At 45.7% G+C, this 16,870-nt stretch overlaps 1 protein-coding gene across 7 annotated transcripts in view; it reads right to left on the bottom strand.

Moving 5' to 3' along the window:
• ELAVL1 (ELAV like RNA binding protein 1) overlaps positions 1–16,870 on the bottom strand; it is a 63,099-nt gene that overhangs the window by 40,985 nt on the left and 5,244 nt on the right. For all 7 annotated transcript variants that reach the window (XR_010349929.1, XM_064396415.1, XM_064396409.1 and 4 more), the window contains exon 2: positions 11,643–11,826. Coding sequence is in view for 6 of the 7 variants with exons in the window: in XM_064396415.1 (XP_064252485.1) it covers positions 11,643–11,814 (172 nt within the window). In the remaining variant the exon portion in view is untranslated. The remainder of the gene's footprint in view (positions 1–11,642; positions 11,827–16,870) is intronic.

The following is a 16,870-nucleotide window of genomic DNA, read 5'->3' as shown; positions in this document are numbered from 1 at the left end:
AGAAGTACCACAAAAATACCAGGCATCAGCAGAACTCAAAGCAGTGGCTGTAGTTTCTGAGGGTAAGAACAGATTAAAGGGCTCAGATGTGCCTAGTGTGGACTTTAGCACAGTTACACTGTTGTACAACCAGGGCTCCTCAATCACATCAGCCCCCAACCATCCTGCATCAAACTTCCCCCCAAGTGCCAGGATAGTGGAGAAGTGCAGCAAGGCAGGACTGGCAGAGCAAGAGGTGACCAAGAGACTGCACCCCAACTGCTGAGCGAGCCACAGCACACATACAGCATCCTCTGTTTCCTAACAGCCAGGAAAACACGCAGATGTGAGAGCAGAGCAGCCTGGCTGAGCAGGGAGCCATGGCACAGCTCCAAGGGAAACAGCACAGGACATAGAAGTAGTAACAGCTACAACAGGGGGAATTTGGAAACACTGTCCACTGTGTCTGAGGAAGACAGAGCTCAAATGCAGTTCCAGACTTGAAAAGAATGGAAAGAAACAAAAGAACAGCATCAAGGGTAATAACAAAATATTCTCTTCCTGTCCCAGCAGCACAAGGCTGGAAGTATGACAGCAGATTTAATATGTATTAATATTAAATTAATTATATGTATTAAATATTTTAATATTTATAAATTTAATATTTATATCTGAGCAGAGTGGCACAGGATGCTTTCTGTGCCTCACCTTACCAGCAGAGTCTAACAGGCTCTTCACTGTGAAAAGAGCTCCCAGAGAAAGGTCAGTGGATGAACACTGAGCCAGGGACTGACTGGTTGAGTGAACTGGTCCCAGTCAAACCCATGGGGGGATGAAATGGGCTCTGTGTAAGGATGATGAGGCACCAGGCTCATGTCCCTGCCAAAACTGCTTCATTTTTGAATGACCAGGAAATTGGAAGCAAGAAGGTAAGCGCCACATCCATCTTCAAAAGGAGACAAAAACACACACCCCTCCACACACTCTAGCTGTATGCCTGGACTGGAGTTTGCAGGGTCTCTACTGGGACCTGCAGTTTACCTCGTGATCCACGCTGTGGAGGAGGTGATGGGAACATGCTCCCACCAAGACTGGAGATCCCACCAGGCTGGGAGGAACCCATCACAGACGGAAGGGTCGGGCTGCCAGGAGGACAGGCCAACAGCACCTCGTGGAATGCAGCAAGGACAGATGCAGAGCCCTGATCACGGGGAGAAACACACCCTGGCAACAGCAGACCAAACACTTACTGGCTGGAGACTGCTCTAGGGAAAACGAGCTGGGGATCAGGGCTCGGAGCATGAGCCAGCAGTGCCCCTAGGGAGAGGGGTAACAGCATCCTGAACAGCCACAACACAGAACACTGGCTCCAGAGACAAGGACCTGCTATTTGTTACATCCTTAGCAGGTTTTGTCTTCATACTGCAAGGTGTCCTTAAATCAAAAAGAAAGCAGCTTCATGAAGGATTTCTGTCAAAACATATTTCTGTGTTTGTACACAAACATCTGAAGTATTTAATGATCACTTTTCAAAACTAACAAATAAGGGCATGATTTTTCCACTCCATGTCTATGTTGATCAAATTCCATCATCACAACATAGACAGTAATAAACAGAATAACTTCTAGCATAGAATTCATACTATGTTTTGTAAAATACAGGAAATTATGGAATCAGGGAATGGTTAGGGTTGGGAGGAACCTCAGAGACAATTTCATTCCAACTCCTGCCATAGGCAGGGACACCTTCCACTGCAGATTACTCCAAGCCCCATCCAGCCGGGCCTTGGACATTTCCAGGGATCCAGGGGCAGCCACAGCTGCTCTGGGCACCCCAAGCCAGGGCCTGCCCACCCTGCCAGGGAACAATTCCTGCCCAACCTCCCACCCAGCCCTGCCCTCTGGCACTGGCAGCCATTCCCTGGCTCCTGTCCCTGCAGGCCTTGTCCCCAGTCCCTCTGCAGCTCTCCTGGAGCCCCTTCAGGCCCTGCCAGGGGCTCTGAGCTCTGCCTGGAGCCTTCTCTTGTCCAGGGGAGCAGCCCCAGCTCTGCCAGCCTGGCTCAGAGCAGAGGGGCTCCAGCCCTTGCACTCAATACTTCACTAATGGTATAGATGATGCCTCTCAGATACTCTGGAAACACATGAAGTTGTAGCCAAAACCCATACTTTGAGCCCAAAATTTTCTCTTATCCAGTCCCCCAGCCCACAGATAGGGATGTCCTCTCATCTGCCCCACCAGTGACACTGAGCAGCTGCTGTGTCTCTGACACAACCATTTGTGCTGTGGTGACCACAGTAAGTTCCAGAAAACATTACTGGAGACAGAACTGAGTACAGGAGCTTCAGTGCTGGTACTGAAGCAGTTAAAAGTAAATTTCACTTTTACTTTGCCTACCAAAAACATTCTGCCCAATGGAAGCAAGTATTTTTTTGTTTACCCAACAAAGAATTTGCTGAAGCAACAATTAATCATTCTGAAATACCTTCATCTGCCTCATCTCCACTTAAGTCATAAATGATGCCCAAAACTATAATTTAGTATCATTTTTGCTGCTTTTAATGAAGCGACGGGACCATTGTCAGGCTAAGAACAATTTATTGCTCAGATGAACATCACTCTCAGAGGCTGTGAGATCTTAGAGGAGCAGGCAGTCGGTCACAGCTCAAAGTAGTCACAACAGACAGTTGCCACAGGGTTTATTTTGCTTTTCTAACCCATCACCTTTATTTACTTCTGCTGCACTGCAGATACTTTTGTCCAATGAGCTATTATCACACATATACACATATGTTCTATTATAATTTCTAAACTCTTAGCTCACTCTATACAACCACAACCCTACATTATAAACCTTTCACTATCTTACCCAATACAGTTTCTCACTTACTTAGGGCATATTCTTACTTACAACTACAGAAACATAAGTTTATGATTTTTCTGCTTAATGTGTGTATTGTATTTTTACATCAATCCCAGCCTCTCCCAAGGCTGCAGATCAAATCCCTCAGTGTCTGTGAAAGCTTCTGTTTTTCCAGTTCCCACAATTTAGCCCCCAAAACACCAAGACAGCACCAGAAACCCCACAGGGTACTGTCTGTGTCAGGCTGGGGACAAAGCTGAGGCCAGGCAAATAGCCCAGGGCTGTACCTAACCTAGAGAGCCCTGGGGAGCACTGTGCTCCAGCAGGGCTGGGTCAGTCACACCAGCACCTCCTGGGCAATCCCTGCACCTGCTCCACCTACGCAGAGTACAGAGCTGAAAGTTTAGGTTTATATTTCAGCATTTCCACAGTGTTTCACCCTCTACTGTTAGTCTGTGCAGCAGCTCAGGATCTTCCTTCTAAAGGACCTGAACCCAGCTTTGTGGCAGCTCCTGTGACTAAGACCCAGACTGTGCACTAAGCCAATTCCCACTTCTGCTCAAGACTTCAAACCAGCACATCTTACTGAACAAACACTTGATGGCAACAGAAAGGAACTAGCAAGGAAACAAAGAAAATATCTAGTTATATTGATAATGACTTTCCAATCCAGAATGTGTCCCCACTGCTTCCCCGGGCTTTAGGACACAAACTCTGTTTCTGTTCATAGCTCAACAATGAAGAGTCTCATTTATAGATGTCTAGGGGCAAAAGTACATTTAGCTGGTTTGGAAAGCCTGACCTTCAAACAACTCAGAAAAACATTACGAATAACAAATAAAGCTGCCTCTCCTTCTTATGTAAAATCAGTGACATTTTCCTTGAAACAAAGATGAATACAAACAACTCAGACACCTCTCTGGGAAAAAGTCAAAAGCTACAAAGCTAACTTGACAAAAGTCTGTTGTCAACCCTGGTTCAGAGACCTTACAGGGATCTCACCATCTCCACAATACTGCAAAAATAAGAGCAACAGCTTTAAATCCTAAAAACAAAAGGGTAGGGGCTTTTTAGTAATTAATTTTATTTCACAAAGTCTCTCTGCATAATTATCAGTTCTATATGTTATTTTTTCTGTCCTTTCTCTCAGTCCCAGAACATTTCTCTATTGAGATTTAATTTCAGTTGCTCCAGGGCTCCTTTTCCAGATGAACTGCCAGCATCCAAGATTCTGTGAACTGAAAAGGATTTGTAAAGTGAACATAGAAAACACCGGGCCCAAAACTGTACAGAAATACCACAGGCTGTTTTTTTGGAAGAGTCTGGGAGGAAAATGCTTGTCCACTTATTGCAAGATCTCATTTCTTTAAACAGGACCAAATTTGTTCACCTGTTGTTGGAACAAAAATCTGACTGTTCAAGATGCTGAGGGCTCAAAAATTCACTTCTTCCTCCTCTTGAGGAAGAAACTTAGCTTTCAAATAACAACACTTCTTTAGCTGCAAACATTACAGTACAAAAGTGTCAGCAATGCTCAGTCACCCCAATCACAGGCTGAGCTGAACCCAACTTTTACACTGCAGAAACGCTGCTGCTCCATTGGAAGAGAATGAAAGTATTGTAAGATGTAGAAAAATAACTCCCACTAAAAACATGCTGAAAAATATTAGAACACAACCAAAGATGTTGCTACATAGCTCATTTGTATGGCTTCATAAGGGGAAAAAAAAAAAGGCAAACGAAGCGGGGCCACGGAATGGTCTGTACAGTTCTCTTGGCCTTTTTGACTTGTACAGTAAGGAGGGTTTTATTTAATCCTCTCAGTGTATCCAGACAGAGTGGAAGGACACCCATGACCCCAAAAAGCAGGGAGTCACTGGCTCTTGTGCCCTGCCTCAAAGCTGTCAGAGACCACTCTCAGGGTCCCTCTGAGTGGGAGCACCACCACCTGGTGACCAGCCACCGTTCCCAGTCTGCCATCACTGCACACACGCCGAGGGTGCTGTCAGAACCATCAGCCAGCTCAGTGACCAACATTTCTAAGAGATTTGGCCCTCATGTCAAACCTTTGGGTACTTCACTAGGGGCTCCCCTCCAGCTGCACCTTGTCCTGATGAACCCCAAACTCAAGGACTGGTTTTCAACTCACAGGCCCTTCACCTGGCGACACAGGTCCTCCTCACTAAGAACACATCTGCCCAGCCTGAGTGAGAGGCCCCAGGCACCCCCTGCACAGCCCCACATCCTTTTCAGTAAAGGCAGCTTTCCTTTGCCAAGGCCTCTGCTGTTCCAGGAATAGGTGCTGCCACAACTGCTGGAGACCCCAGCACATCATCACCAGCCCTGAGTGTACAAGGGCTACACACAGCAGTGTCCAGTCCCTGCCCTGCCTGCTCACAGTGCTCCAGAAGCTCTAGGCCAGACTGGTACATAGGCCTGGCTTCAGCAACAGCTAAGTAAGTGTTTGACTGTCCCCCAGCAGGGGTCAAACAGAACAAAAACTTCAACCTCCGTTTGGTCAAGTACACCTGACAAAGCTCAGAGCAACCTGCTCCAAGTCCAGGTGTCCTGCAGCTGTCCCATGCTGACAGCAGCCAGTACTCTGGGGCATAAGAGGGGTACCAGAAATCCACTGAAAAAACTGAGATATGCCCCAAGTACTGAGAAGCAAAGCCTAAAAACTGCTGCTAGAGCTGTTGCTTCTACTGGCTGTGCTCTGATCACTCTGAAAGAACCCAGGCAAGCTTTAGGGCTAGAAAGATGGGGAAGGGTCTGAAGGGGAAGGCTCTGAGGAGCGGCTGAGGGCCCTTGGCTCATTCAGCTGGAGCACAGAACACTGAGGGGAGGCTCCTGGGGGCTGCAGCTCCTGCCCAGGGCAGGCAGAGGGGCAGGGGCTGAGCTCTGCTCTGGGCCAGGGCCAGGAGCCCACCAAGGGCTGGAGCTGTGGCAGGGCTTGGCATGGAGCTCAGGGCAAGGTTCTTGACCCCGAGGGTGCTGGCACTGCCCAGGCTGCCCAGGGAATGGTCCCGGCCCCAAGGCTGCCAGAGCTCCAGGAGCGTTTGGCCAGCGCTGCCAGGGCTGCTCAGGGTGGGGCTGTTGGGGTGGCTGTGCAGGGACAGGGGCTGCCCTGAGCATCCCTGGGGGTCCCTCCCAGCTCAGGATATTCCAGGATTCTCTGATTTAGGTTAATTGTATTTCTATACCCTTGAGAGAACTCTCTTACTACCTCTGAGGCAGTTTATGTGGCCACCTTTATGACAAAGGGAATTAAGTGGAGTTGGCAAAGCTGGTGTTCACATTTTCAGTATTTGAGCAATTTGTCTGCAAACCATTTGCACTTCTCATTAAGTTAACCATTGCCACAAGGCATTCTTGAATGCACCTTTAAAGAAATCACACACCACAAAATGTGATTAAAGAGCTAGAAAAAAAATCCAGAGGTAATGATGCATTCCAATTCCACAGTTAACAGCAAAACTGCATAAACAATTTCATGGGTGTTTTGCATGCAAAAGGAAACTATTCCAGCCAAAGAGAATACTTAAGTATTTTCTACAAACAATAACAGTTCAAAATTCCATTTCTAGACTGAGTTCACTGCACTGGTGAAATGAGCAGTTGCCCTCTCATATGAACTTGAGCCACTCACCACCCTGCAGCACCTGACAGCTGGGCAGTAAAATCCTCCTCCCCTTTCTGCTCAAAAAGCTCACATGGATAAGGACACTAATTTCTTTTTTAGCTGCATAATTTCTGAGAATTAGTCGTCCAGAGAAGACATAAAAAGAAAAAGGCAGGGAAAGGGTAAAGCTTAAAGTCCATTCCTGAGGAATTGCAACTATCTGAAAGTGACTTCTTTTGGTCCTGTAAGCAACATGTCCCAGGCACACCTGCAGAGAGTGAGCCATCATGACAGCAATGTTTGAGATGGACCCCAAATTCCTGCATAAAGCCTTAACAAGTCACCCCAAAATATCCTTTCTGCTCCACACTTCCCAGCAGCAGTGGAGAGATCCCTTTGCCCAGAGAGCTGCTGATCACCTAAGTGACCTCCATCAGAACTCACACTGACACAGCAAATGCAGAGAGTGCAGAGGAAGCCCACGTCTCCCTCCAGCCCCTGCACAGAGGGGGGCATGTCTGGGGGCTGGCAGGTACAGCAGAGCCTTTGGAACAGTGTGAAGGATCATATCCTACACTTCCTAGAGCACACAGTCACGAGTACCAGAGGGAAAACACTCCCTGCCCTGGCAGTACAGAAGGTGTGAGGGGGAAGGAACAGGAACCCTCAGGAAGTTGGATGCCTCCTTTCCAAAATCAATCACTGTCAGAAGGAACTCTCACAGAATGAGGTGTGCACAGCAACCTGTCACCAGGGACTCCAAGAGGGGATATGGTGTCAGGAGCAATAAATAGACCCCACAGAAGTCTGAGACCATAAACACATGGGGAAAAAGGTTCATAGAATCCTAGAATAGAACCCTAGAATATTCTCAGTTGGATTGATGGTCCTTGTGGGGCCCTTCCAGCCCCTGTCCCTGCACAGCCACCCCAACACCCACCCTGAGCATCCCTAGGAGCAGTGCCCAAATACTCCTAGAGCTCTGGCAGCCTTGAGGCTGGGACCATTCCCTGGGAGCCTGGGCAGTGCCAGCACCCTCAGGGGGAAGAAACTCTTCCTAATATCCAGTTTAAACTCCTCCACACAGCTTCGTGGTAGTTTTGATGAATTCTTCTCCCTTGCACTCTGAGGACATTTACATACTGTATCTGCACAGTATCACAGGTGGGAGCACCCCACAGCTCACACAATTATTCCAATAGGGAATATTCTTTTTAATACTACCATATTAGTGACATGAGTTTGGCAGCTTTTTGTTTTTAATAATTCCACAAAAAAAGCAGTTTAACTCTACCTTTTCAGAGCTTTAGGACAGTCAGGATTAAAAGTACCAATACTTCAGCAGAGTAAGGGGAAGACAGAGAAACTAAAACACACATGACCAATTAACTTTCAGCTTCAGCATTTGGTCCAGAAGGACTAACAGCGTGTGCACAACTGCATGGACAGCAGGCTAAAGATGACCAGGGTCTCTTGGAAAATTTAGAGCTATTGAGCAGAAGCACCTGTGCTGTGCAAAGTCTGACATCCTGACACAACAAGCCATCAGCATCTGTGCTGCAAGAAACTGAGCAACCTCAGAGTGGCCCAGAGGCCTGCATTCCTGCATTAACAGGTACTGAAGGAGAAATGTTTTTTAAAAACTCACCTGTTAGAGATATCCAGCCCAGCACACTGGCTGGGAACAGAACCTGGATGTTGCAGCAAAGTCAGGCACTGACCATGCAAAATACAGCATGAGACAGATTTCTTCTGCTGGATCATCTCCAGCACAAGGCAGCTGCTCCAAGAAAGTGGACATTTAACATCATACACATCCCTGGAGAGGGAATCAGTGCAGAGTACAGGTCTGGCCCTGCTGTGTCTGCAGGCAATGCTGCAGGGCTACTGGACCAACCCCAGACTTCTTGCTCTCAGCCTCATGAGCCAGAGCCCCAGGAAGAGAGGATTTAATTGATGGAATCAGGTCAATGGCTACTCACAGACCTCAGCAATCATCATGACAGGCCAGGAGATGCACCAGTGAAAAGTTACACTGCAGGCTGGACACTGTGCCATACTATATTGTGAAGTGGGACTCAGCCTTCTAACATTTCCCTAGGGCTCAAAGCCCCAAGGCATGGCTGGTGCTCAATTAAGATCTGACAGAAAGAACAGCGTCCAATGAATGCTGTAATTCTCTTATGAAAATCCTGGATGTCCAAGACATACTCACATAAACACAAGTACAGTGAGCAGCATAGCAACAATGCAGTATTTGCCTGCTGACCCCCAGTACTGATTCACTCATCACAGGCCAAGCAAAGCCATGTCTGGAAGTGCTGAGGAATGCACTACACCAACTGGGGAATGCACAGCCCAGCACTCTATTCCTCCAGTATGATCAGGAGGAGCCCTGCAACCTTCTAATGCTCATCTCCTGTGCACAAGTTTCTCAGTACAGGTACTGAAAAAAAAAAGGTACAAAAAACCAGAAAAAGAAGCCGTCACATCTCAAACAACAAACTGTGTGACCAGACACACAATCACACCTTTACCAATGGTTATAACCCATATGTACACAAACCCAAAAGCTCCTGGTAAGGAATGTGAAGTGACACTATGGTTTGCTGCTACTTTCACCTTCCTGTAATGCTCATCAGTAGTGAGATAAAGGATAAGCAGTGTGGAGGCTTCAAGGAGTTTCTCTGCTTTTTATGACCACGGCTAACACATGGAACACAGATCATTTGAAGCAAAATGCAACAACATATGTAATAATCATAATAAAATAATTATTATGAAACAAACCCAAACTTTGGCTTTCAAATCAGTTCTTGAATCCCAGTAATGAGTCTCCAGACAGCTTATGCCAGTTCAATAAGTCATGAAAAACTGCATTCCAAGCAGAAGTATTTTTTGCCTCACATTTCACTAACAGACAATAAATTGAGAAGAAATGTATGTATCATTCAATGTTTTACAAAAAGCAAGTATTATCAAATAAACGTTGATTTTAACTCTGCAAACACAAACAATAAAGGGCACTTCAAAGACAAAATACTTTGATTTTTAAAACTTTATGGGGGTACCAGAAGCTGTGACTTCATTGAAAAGAACTAAACGGATCCAAAAAGTCTAACTCAAACAAAAGCAGAAAGTTCCCTCCCTCCTGCCCAGGCCACTCAACCCGCTCTATCTCACATGCCAATATTATGACTTATCTGACCAGAAACCAAGGTCAGGGAGCTGAACAGGTTTTTCTGCAGCTCCAGTTTCCTGCTGTCCGCCACAGGGTCAAAGAAATGCAAGTGGAGGCACAAGAAAAGCAGAACTGAGCCACAGGATTTTTCTATTCAGGAACTGCTGCACATCCACATGTTTAACAGAGTCTGAGAATAAAGAATATAATGTGAACATCAAGGGGCAGAAACAAAAGCAAGAGGAAGAAAAAATCCTCAGTAGGGCCAGTTCTTTGGCACTGATATTCCAGAACTATCAGTAAGCACGGAGATGACTGGTAACTGCTCCTAATAGTGCTGCAAGCAAGTGAAAAATTAGGTAGCAACAAAATTCAGTGGTGTAACCACAGCAGCCACACAGAATCTAGCACCTGCAACCACTTAGGGAAAAACCAGTGCTCTGTCCACAGGCACTCAAGGGCTCTCTGCAACAATAACAGCATTTTTACTTTTCATTCTTGAGGTTAAGAACAACCTTGGGCACACAAGTGTATGTTTTGGACTTTAAACTACCCAGCACTGTCAAACTCCAAGTTAAAGTTAACCAGACTTTACCAGAGCGTTTGATGCTACAGGTACCCATGAAGCAGGGTCTCAACTTTAGAGACTGATAAAGTCTCTTGCTTCCCACTGAAAATAACCTTCCCTCCCATGCAGGTCATTCTGTGCTTATTTTACAGTCTAAGGTGTGGGTCAGCTATGACCTGCTATCATTAAGCGAGGGGTCTTACTCCTTGCAAAACCAGCCTTCAGAGTAAGCCTCAACTTCTGAGTGCTGCATAGCACATGACAACATCTGTGACAAACACTCACTTACCAAAACATTCAAAGAAATCACTATTTATATAACTATTTTACCATGACTGAACATATACATCCCTTAAGTAGACATACAGACATCACGAGATACTTCATCTGTAAGATGTCAGGAAAGCCAGAGACATGGAAATCAGAGAGGCTACTCGGAAGAGAAATTCTGAAGTTTTTAATTATTCAGTTCTCATGGGTATTCTCAAGCAAATAAAGCACTAAAGATGACGCACAAAGTGCTCTCACGCATTCCAGCAGCTCCCATGCAGCTTTTACAGACTGGGGAGCAGTCTCCCTTAGGGATTAGATAACGATCAGTATCGCTGGATTCTGAAATACAACACTGAGCATGTGCAGCAGAGAATTCCACAAGCAGCCAGTGCAGGCTGGGAACAAACACCAGTGCACAGCTAGTTAACAGCACTTTATTTTTTTCTCCTCCAGAAATAATCAAGTGCTCTTACTGAATCCAAAATTCTTCAAATTCTGAACAAGAATAACCAAAACTTGTAAATGAAGTATTTTAACAGTGCTAGGATTAAAACCTCTTCAGAGAGCAGCTAAAACCTCCTGCAACTAAACAGATATGGAAGCACTTGCTCTGTCAGCATTTGTTTTGCTTCAAGGAAACATTAAGTTTCACAAGTCAGAACAATTCATTTCTCTCACATTTTAAAGCTACTACTACCAATCCTATTTAAGGAACTTACAAGTTAAATTCCACAACAGTGATAAGAGCTACAGCCACTTCAGAACTCCAGCACACCTTTATTTTACTGATCAAAATCAGAACAAAAGGTTTGTTTGTATACTCAGAGCTCTAGTGGAGTCAAAAACACTCAGACTGTAGGAAGAATAAATCAGCCAGGGACTAAATCTAAACCAGTTTTAGACCTGTCTATTAATGTTCAAATATGGGAACTGTAGTTCTTAGAATTCTTACCCATACACACAATAGTCATTAACTTAACCTTGAGCATTCCATCCTCCCAATACCCAATCCAGGCATTACTGCAGCTCCAGGCAAACTTGTCAATAGTTTGATTACACACAGAAATATTTAGTATTTCTAGATTAAGTTGTATTTAATCAAGTATTTGCTCACGCAGTCTAGCACAAGATGACAATTCCTGAAACACTACATCATACCTGCAACTTTGTCCCGAATAAGTTTTGCAGATTCCACTTCGCCGATGCTGCTGAACAGACTCCGTAGTTCATCCTGTGTCATGTTCTGAGGAAGGTAGTTCACAATTAAATTTGTCCTACCAATATCATCCCTGCAATCTTCAGCCATGTGATCTTCATAACCATTGGACATTTTACAATATATCTGCAAAGTGAAAAAATCCTCAGTGAGGTTAAATCTGCACATTTCCATAAAACAAACTTCCTCCACCTGAAATAAGTTTGAATGTTTATTTTAAAAACTAAGAACAAGCCACTGCTTCAGCAATGCATTTTTTCAACTCAGAAAACAAAACACTATTTGTTGAAAATTCCAGAACAATTCATTCTTTCAAAAGCACAAACACGACATTTTACAGAACTATGTACTGTTAATGAGCTCTGCAGGATTTCTAATTTTTACATTAATAAAAAGCATCAAAGATAGATTTTGAAGACATTCCTGTAAACACCAAAGTATTCCCAACAGCCAAGGTAAAAATCGGGTCCCCCATGTTCAGGTACTTGACCAGCCACAATCAAAATGCCAGCTCAACCTGAATTCCAACCTTATGCCCAGAACTTTTTCAGACAGGAAGACAAGAAGCAGCAAGACGTGACCTAGTTCAGTGTTTCAACTGGAGACTATTAATTTTCTGAATGTTCCCCCCGTAAACGTTGTCCATCCTGCAACTCAAGGCTGTTACTGTTTAATGCTGCCTTCGGTGCTGCTTTACTGAGTGCATGAAACTGGTGAGTCTGTGCTGCACGCTGACTTGGGGGCATATTGAGTATTTGACAGCATTGCTATTTTTGCAGCTTTTTAAAGAAAGCCTTGGAAAAACATACAGAATTCCTATCACAGGAAGATACTCTCTGCCTCAGTCCACCATCATCCTGATGTTTTAGTTGACCTACAACTAAAACTCACACCAGACTCAAGCTGCTCATGGCTTGCCAGAACCCTAGTTTTTAAAGCACTTCAACTACTGTGAAATAGTCAAAATCAGCATATCTAAATCCTGTTTCTGCAACAGGATCTACAGATCTGGATTTGCTAAAGGATAAGCCTTTCCAGGGACTGCACCATGACTGACAGCCTGAAGTTGAATAATGGAAGAAGTCAGAAACAGCAACCAGAAATCCTCAGTCTAGAAAGGGAATGCTCCCTGCATGAAGGGACTCCAGGCCCCTCAGCAGCAGCTGCTGTTCATTCATGTCTGACAGTGAAGGTCAAATTTTTAAACAAATACCTGAGCACATGATTATAGAATAAACCATGAGAAGACTTGGGCTAATTTGAGATTTAACACAGTATGGATTTGAACTGAATCCTTATCTTTTCAGTACTTCTTGAAGCATTAAGAGTTGGCAGCTCTTGTTCCCCTTCACCCACAGATCAGGTTCTACCCCCATTTTTGTGTTTCAAGTGTCAACATGAGCCTATTCCAGCACTCTCTGCCCATGGGATAACCAATCTGTACTGTGAAAGCAATGGAAAACCACACAGGAGGGAAGCCCTTTTTGTTGTGTCAGCAGTTTTAATCTGCTTTCCTTGCAGCAAGATAAGCACCAGTTAATGCCACAGGATAGGAAAGCAGGGGGAGGCACTGCAAAGCTGGAAACGGGAAGAAACTCCCTTCAGCAGACAATTTTTAAGCTGCCAGATCATCTCAGCTGTACTACAATTTCTGTCATTAAATACACGTTCCCTCCTGGCTCTGTCAGAACTTGCTGAGCACAATCTCAGAGAAGTTTCCTGTTCTGGTAAACAACACTCAAACAGCTGAACCGTCTGTGGTCACCATGTCTAAGTTATAAAACCACGTAACACACATTTTCAGAATTATCTGAATAGAAGGCAACTTTGCTTGCCTTTGCGCTCCACAAAATCCAAGCCCTAAAAACAGAACACACCAAGATGTTGATGAGTGCAAGTTGTACGGCACAACTAGAATATTTAGTAAGCAAAGGAAGAAATGTTGAGATTTTTCCACCTGTAAGAGGAAAAGGTTAAAATTTCCTTAACTTCCTTCCAACTTTGACCTTTATTACCATTTACTTATTATATAAATCCTTCCCGCTGCCGAGATTAAGAAATTGCTGTAAATTCTAATGATTAAGAACATATACATAAAAGATTGGGGTTTTGGGGTTTTTTTAATTCTCCAGGGTGTATCTGCTGCCTGAAAAGGAGGCACTAAAGTCAGACACAAAGCAGAGAAACCTTCCCAGCACACCACAATGGCAAGTTACCACACTTATATCTGACATAAAGCAGAATTGCCAAGAGTTTGGCAAGTGGCTAGTGGCATTCCATCACTAAGGACCACATCCTCTAACCTGTGTCTGCAACACTCACAGTCTGCACCTCCCGGGATACTCAAGCCATGCCTGCGGCAGTGCTGATTCAGAGCCATTAGAAGGTGGGAAGGAAGTTTCCACCTGCTTTTCTTCAGGCTTTTAAAAAGCAAACATAGGAAGCCCTTGCATACAGGCCTGGCAAAGGTTTCCATGGCATACCAGGAACCAAGCAGGAGCAATAAAGGCACAGTGAAGAGCTAGAGGAGCAGAGCACTGAGAGAGAAGGTGATTCTTTCTTCCTAATCTCTTGCTGAGCACTTACACAATCTGCTGCAGGACTAACACTGCTCAGCCAGCCTAGAAGGTCGTGGGCACCACTTCCTCTGGTGTTAAGGAATCTCCCCCATTCCACCAGTCTGATGCCACTCTGGGGGTCCCACTGGGGTCCCACAGACTGGCAGTGCTGGGATCACAGCCCATTTGCAGCAGTGGCTCCAGTGACCCCACAGTCCCCCAGTCAGACCAGCTCCTCTCACCAGCTCAGCCCCAGGTTTCCCACAGCACAGCCCCAGACTCCAGATCCTTTGTGGTGCAGTGACACAGAACAGCTCGAGTGGTGCCCCTGGGGAGGGACCCCAGACAAAGCCCCCCTGGGCTGTGCCCATCCTGATGATGGTGTTTAGTCCAGGGTCTTGTCAATGTGTCAGGGGAGGTTTAGGTTGGATATTAGGAAAAGGCTCTGGAAGAGACTCCCCATGGAAACGGTCATGGCCCCAAGTCTGTCAGAGTTGAAGAACCCCCTCCCAGAACAACCTGCAGCTCACACTGCTGCTGCCAACCTGCACAAGGTGTATTCATCAACAGGGGAACAGTTCCTATGCCAGCAAAGTTAAAAAGAGCCCCTGAAGAACTGTAACCTCTGCATACTAAAAAGATTTCCAAAACCAAAAGGAGCTATAAGACAAGATGGATGAAAAAGCAATGCTACACTGGAAAACAAGTTTTTATTCTGCTGTGGGAATGTTCTGATCTTTCTCTACCAAAGAGATAAGAATCCATTTCTATCAGTAAATATTCCAGATTTGAGAACCAGGCCTATACACTCATTTGCAGTTTAGAACTTTGTTAATCGACGTTTGTCAATCCACCATGACATAAATCAAAAGACTGAATGCATTTGTATTCCCAGTGGACAGGTCAATGATGGAAAGAAGGCCCAACAGCTCCATTTGGGAAGGCTGACTGAAAAGAGGCTGGTAGTTTGTAACCTTTCCAACACAGGCCTTCATTTTTATGTCCCAAAAAACTAAAGCTTTAAGACTAGGTTCCACTGCATTGCACTTCCTAAAATGACAATTTAAAAAAAAATAATCAAATGCTACAGAAGCATTTGATTGAAAAGACAGCAGCCACCTTCTTCCTTGGGTAAGATGCCCCAAAATTTAAAATGCCAAGAGTGCACAGAGCAACAGAGGAAACCATATGTGCTGTGCCCGAATCTTCCACTTATTCTGGAGGTGCTCGAATCCACACAGGCCAACGCTTCGCCACCTGTGCCAACAACTGCTCAGGCACCCTCAGCCAGGCCAGCATTCCCAGGACTGGACTGAAAAGCTCTCATGGGCATTATTTGCAGAAATGTTTCACCAACCATGACAATCACCTTCTCACAAAAGCAAACCACATCCCACAGGTTTAAGGGTTCTGGCAACAGACCAAGAGAAGTTTTTTTCCCAGTGACACTCTGTATCTCCGTCCAGAATTCCAGGAATCACTGCTATTAATTATTTCACAGCAAGATGTTTGCTAAGAAGGAAGACCCGTATGGATCTGTGGAGATCAGGTGAAATGACAACACTGGCAAGAACTGCCCATCTTCAACATCAGGCAAGAGGCTTTGTCTACCTTCACCTTATTCACAGGGCTAAAATAGCACCAGACCACTACTGAGGTCAAAAATTCATATGTAGACACCTAAACAGATGCTAACAGAATGCCAGGATAGTTGAGTAGGAAGGAACCTTAGAGACAATTTCATTCCACTCCTGCCACTGTCCCAGGCTACTCCCAGCCCTGCCCAGCCTGGCCTTGGGCACTGCCAGGGATCCAGGGGCAGCCACAGCTGCTCTGGGCACCCCAAGCCAGGGCCTGCCCACCCTGCCAGGGAACAATTCCTGCCCAATCTCCCATCCAGCCCTGCCCTCTGCCACTGGCAGCCATTCCCTGGCTCCTGTCCCTGCAGGCCTTGTCCCCAGTCCCTCTGCAGCTCTCCTGGAGCCCCTTCAGGCCCTGCCAGGGGCTCTGAGCTCTGCCTGGAGCCTTCTCTTGTCCAGGGGAGCAGCCCCAGCTCTGCCAGCCTGGCTCAGAGCAGAGGGGCTCCAGCCCTGGCAGCATCTCCATGGCCTCCTCATTCCAACAGGTCCATGTCTTTCTTGTGCTGGGGTCCCCAGAGATGGAGGCAGCTGTTCAGGTGGGACGGATGATGGATCAGCTAGTGCAGAACTTAAGATGGGAAATTCTTCCTGGATCAATGAGCTCTGTGGCACAGAGCTCACGATACCTTGCCTGGAGCACTGGGAATGGGCCACAGTGAGCACAGCATGGTCCTTAAACCACAGCAGACCTGAAGCTGCTGACCCAGCTACTCACCCAAAACCTCCACCTTTCTTTGCAATGAATTGCAAGTCAGCATCACCCAGGCCACTCTATGCAGGAAGGGCTCCAGTGGACCGTGCCTGACAGAGCCCCTGAACTGGTGAAATCCTGTTGGTGTCTTCAGTGGTAAATGAACAGGAGCCCTGAAAGCAGTGGTGCTGCAGAGTTCTGCCCATGAGCTGTTTCATCAACTTGCACTTCAGTCTCAGAGGCTTATTCTTGAGCTCTGTGTACTTAAAAATCTAAATGGG

The sequence above is a fragment of the Passer domesticus genome, chromosome 21 (genome assembly GCF_036417665.1).
Source record: "Passer domesticus isolate bPasDom1 chromosome 21, bPasDom1.hap1, whole genome shotgun sequence".
Taxonomy (NCBI): domain Eukaryota; kingdom Metazoa; phylum Chordata; class Aves; order Passeriformes; family Passeridae; genus Passer; species Passer domesticus.
The sequence above is the reverse complement of the archived record's forward strand: the minus strand, read 5'-3'. Positions and strand labels throughout refer to the sequence as shown.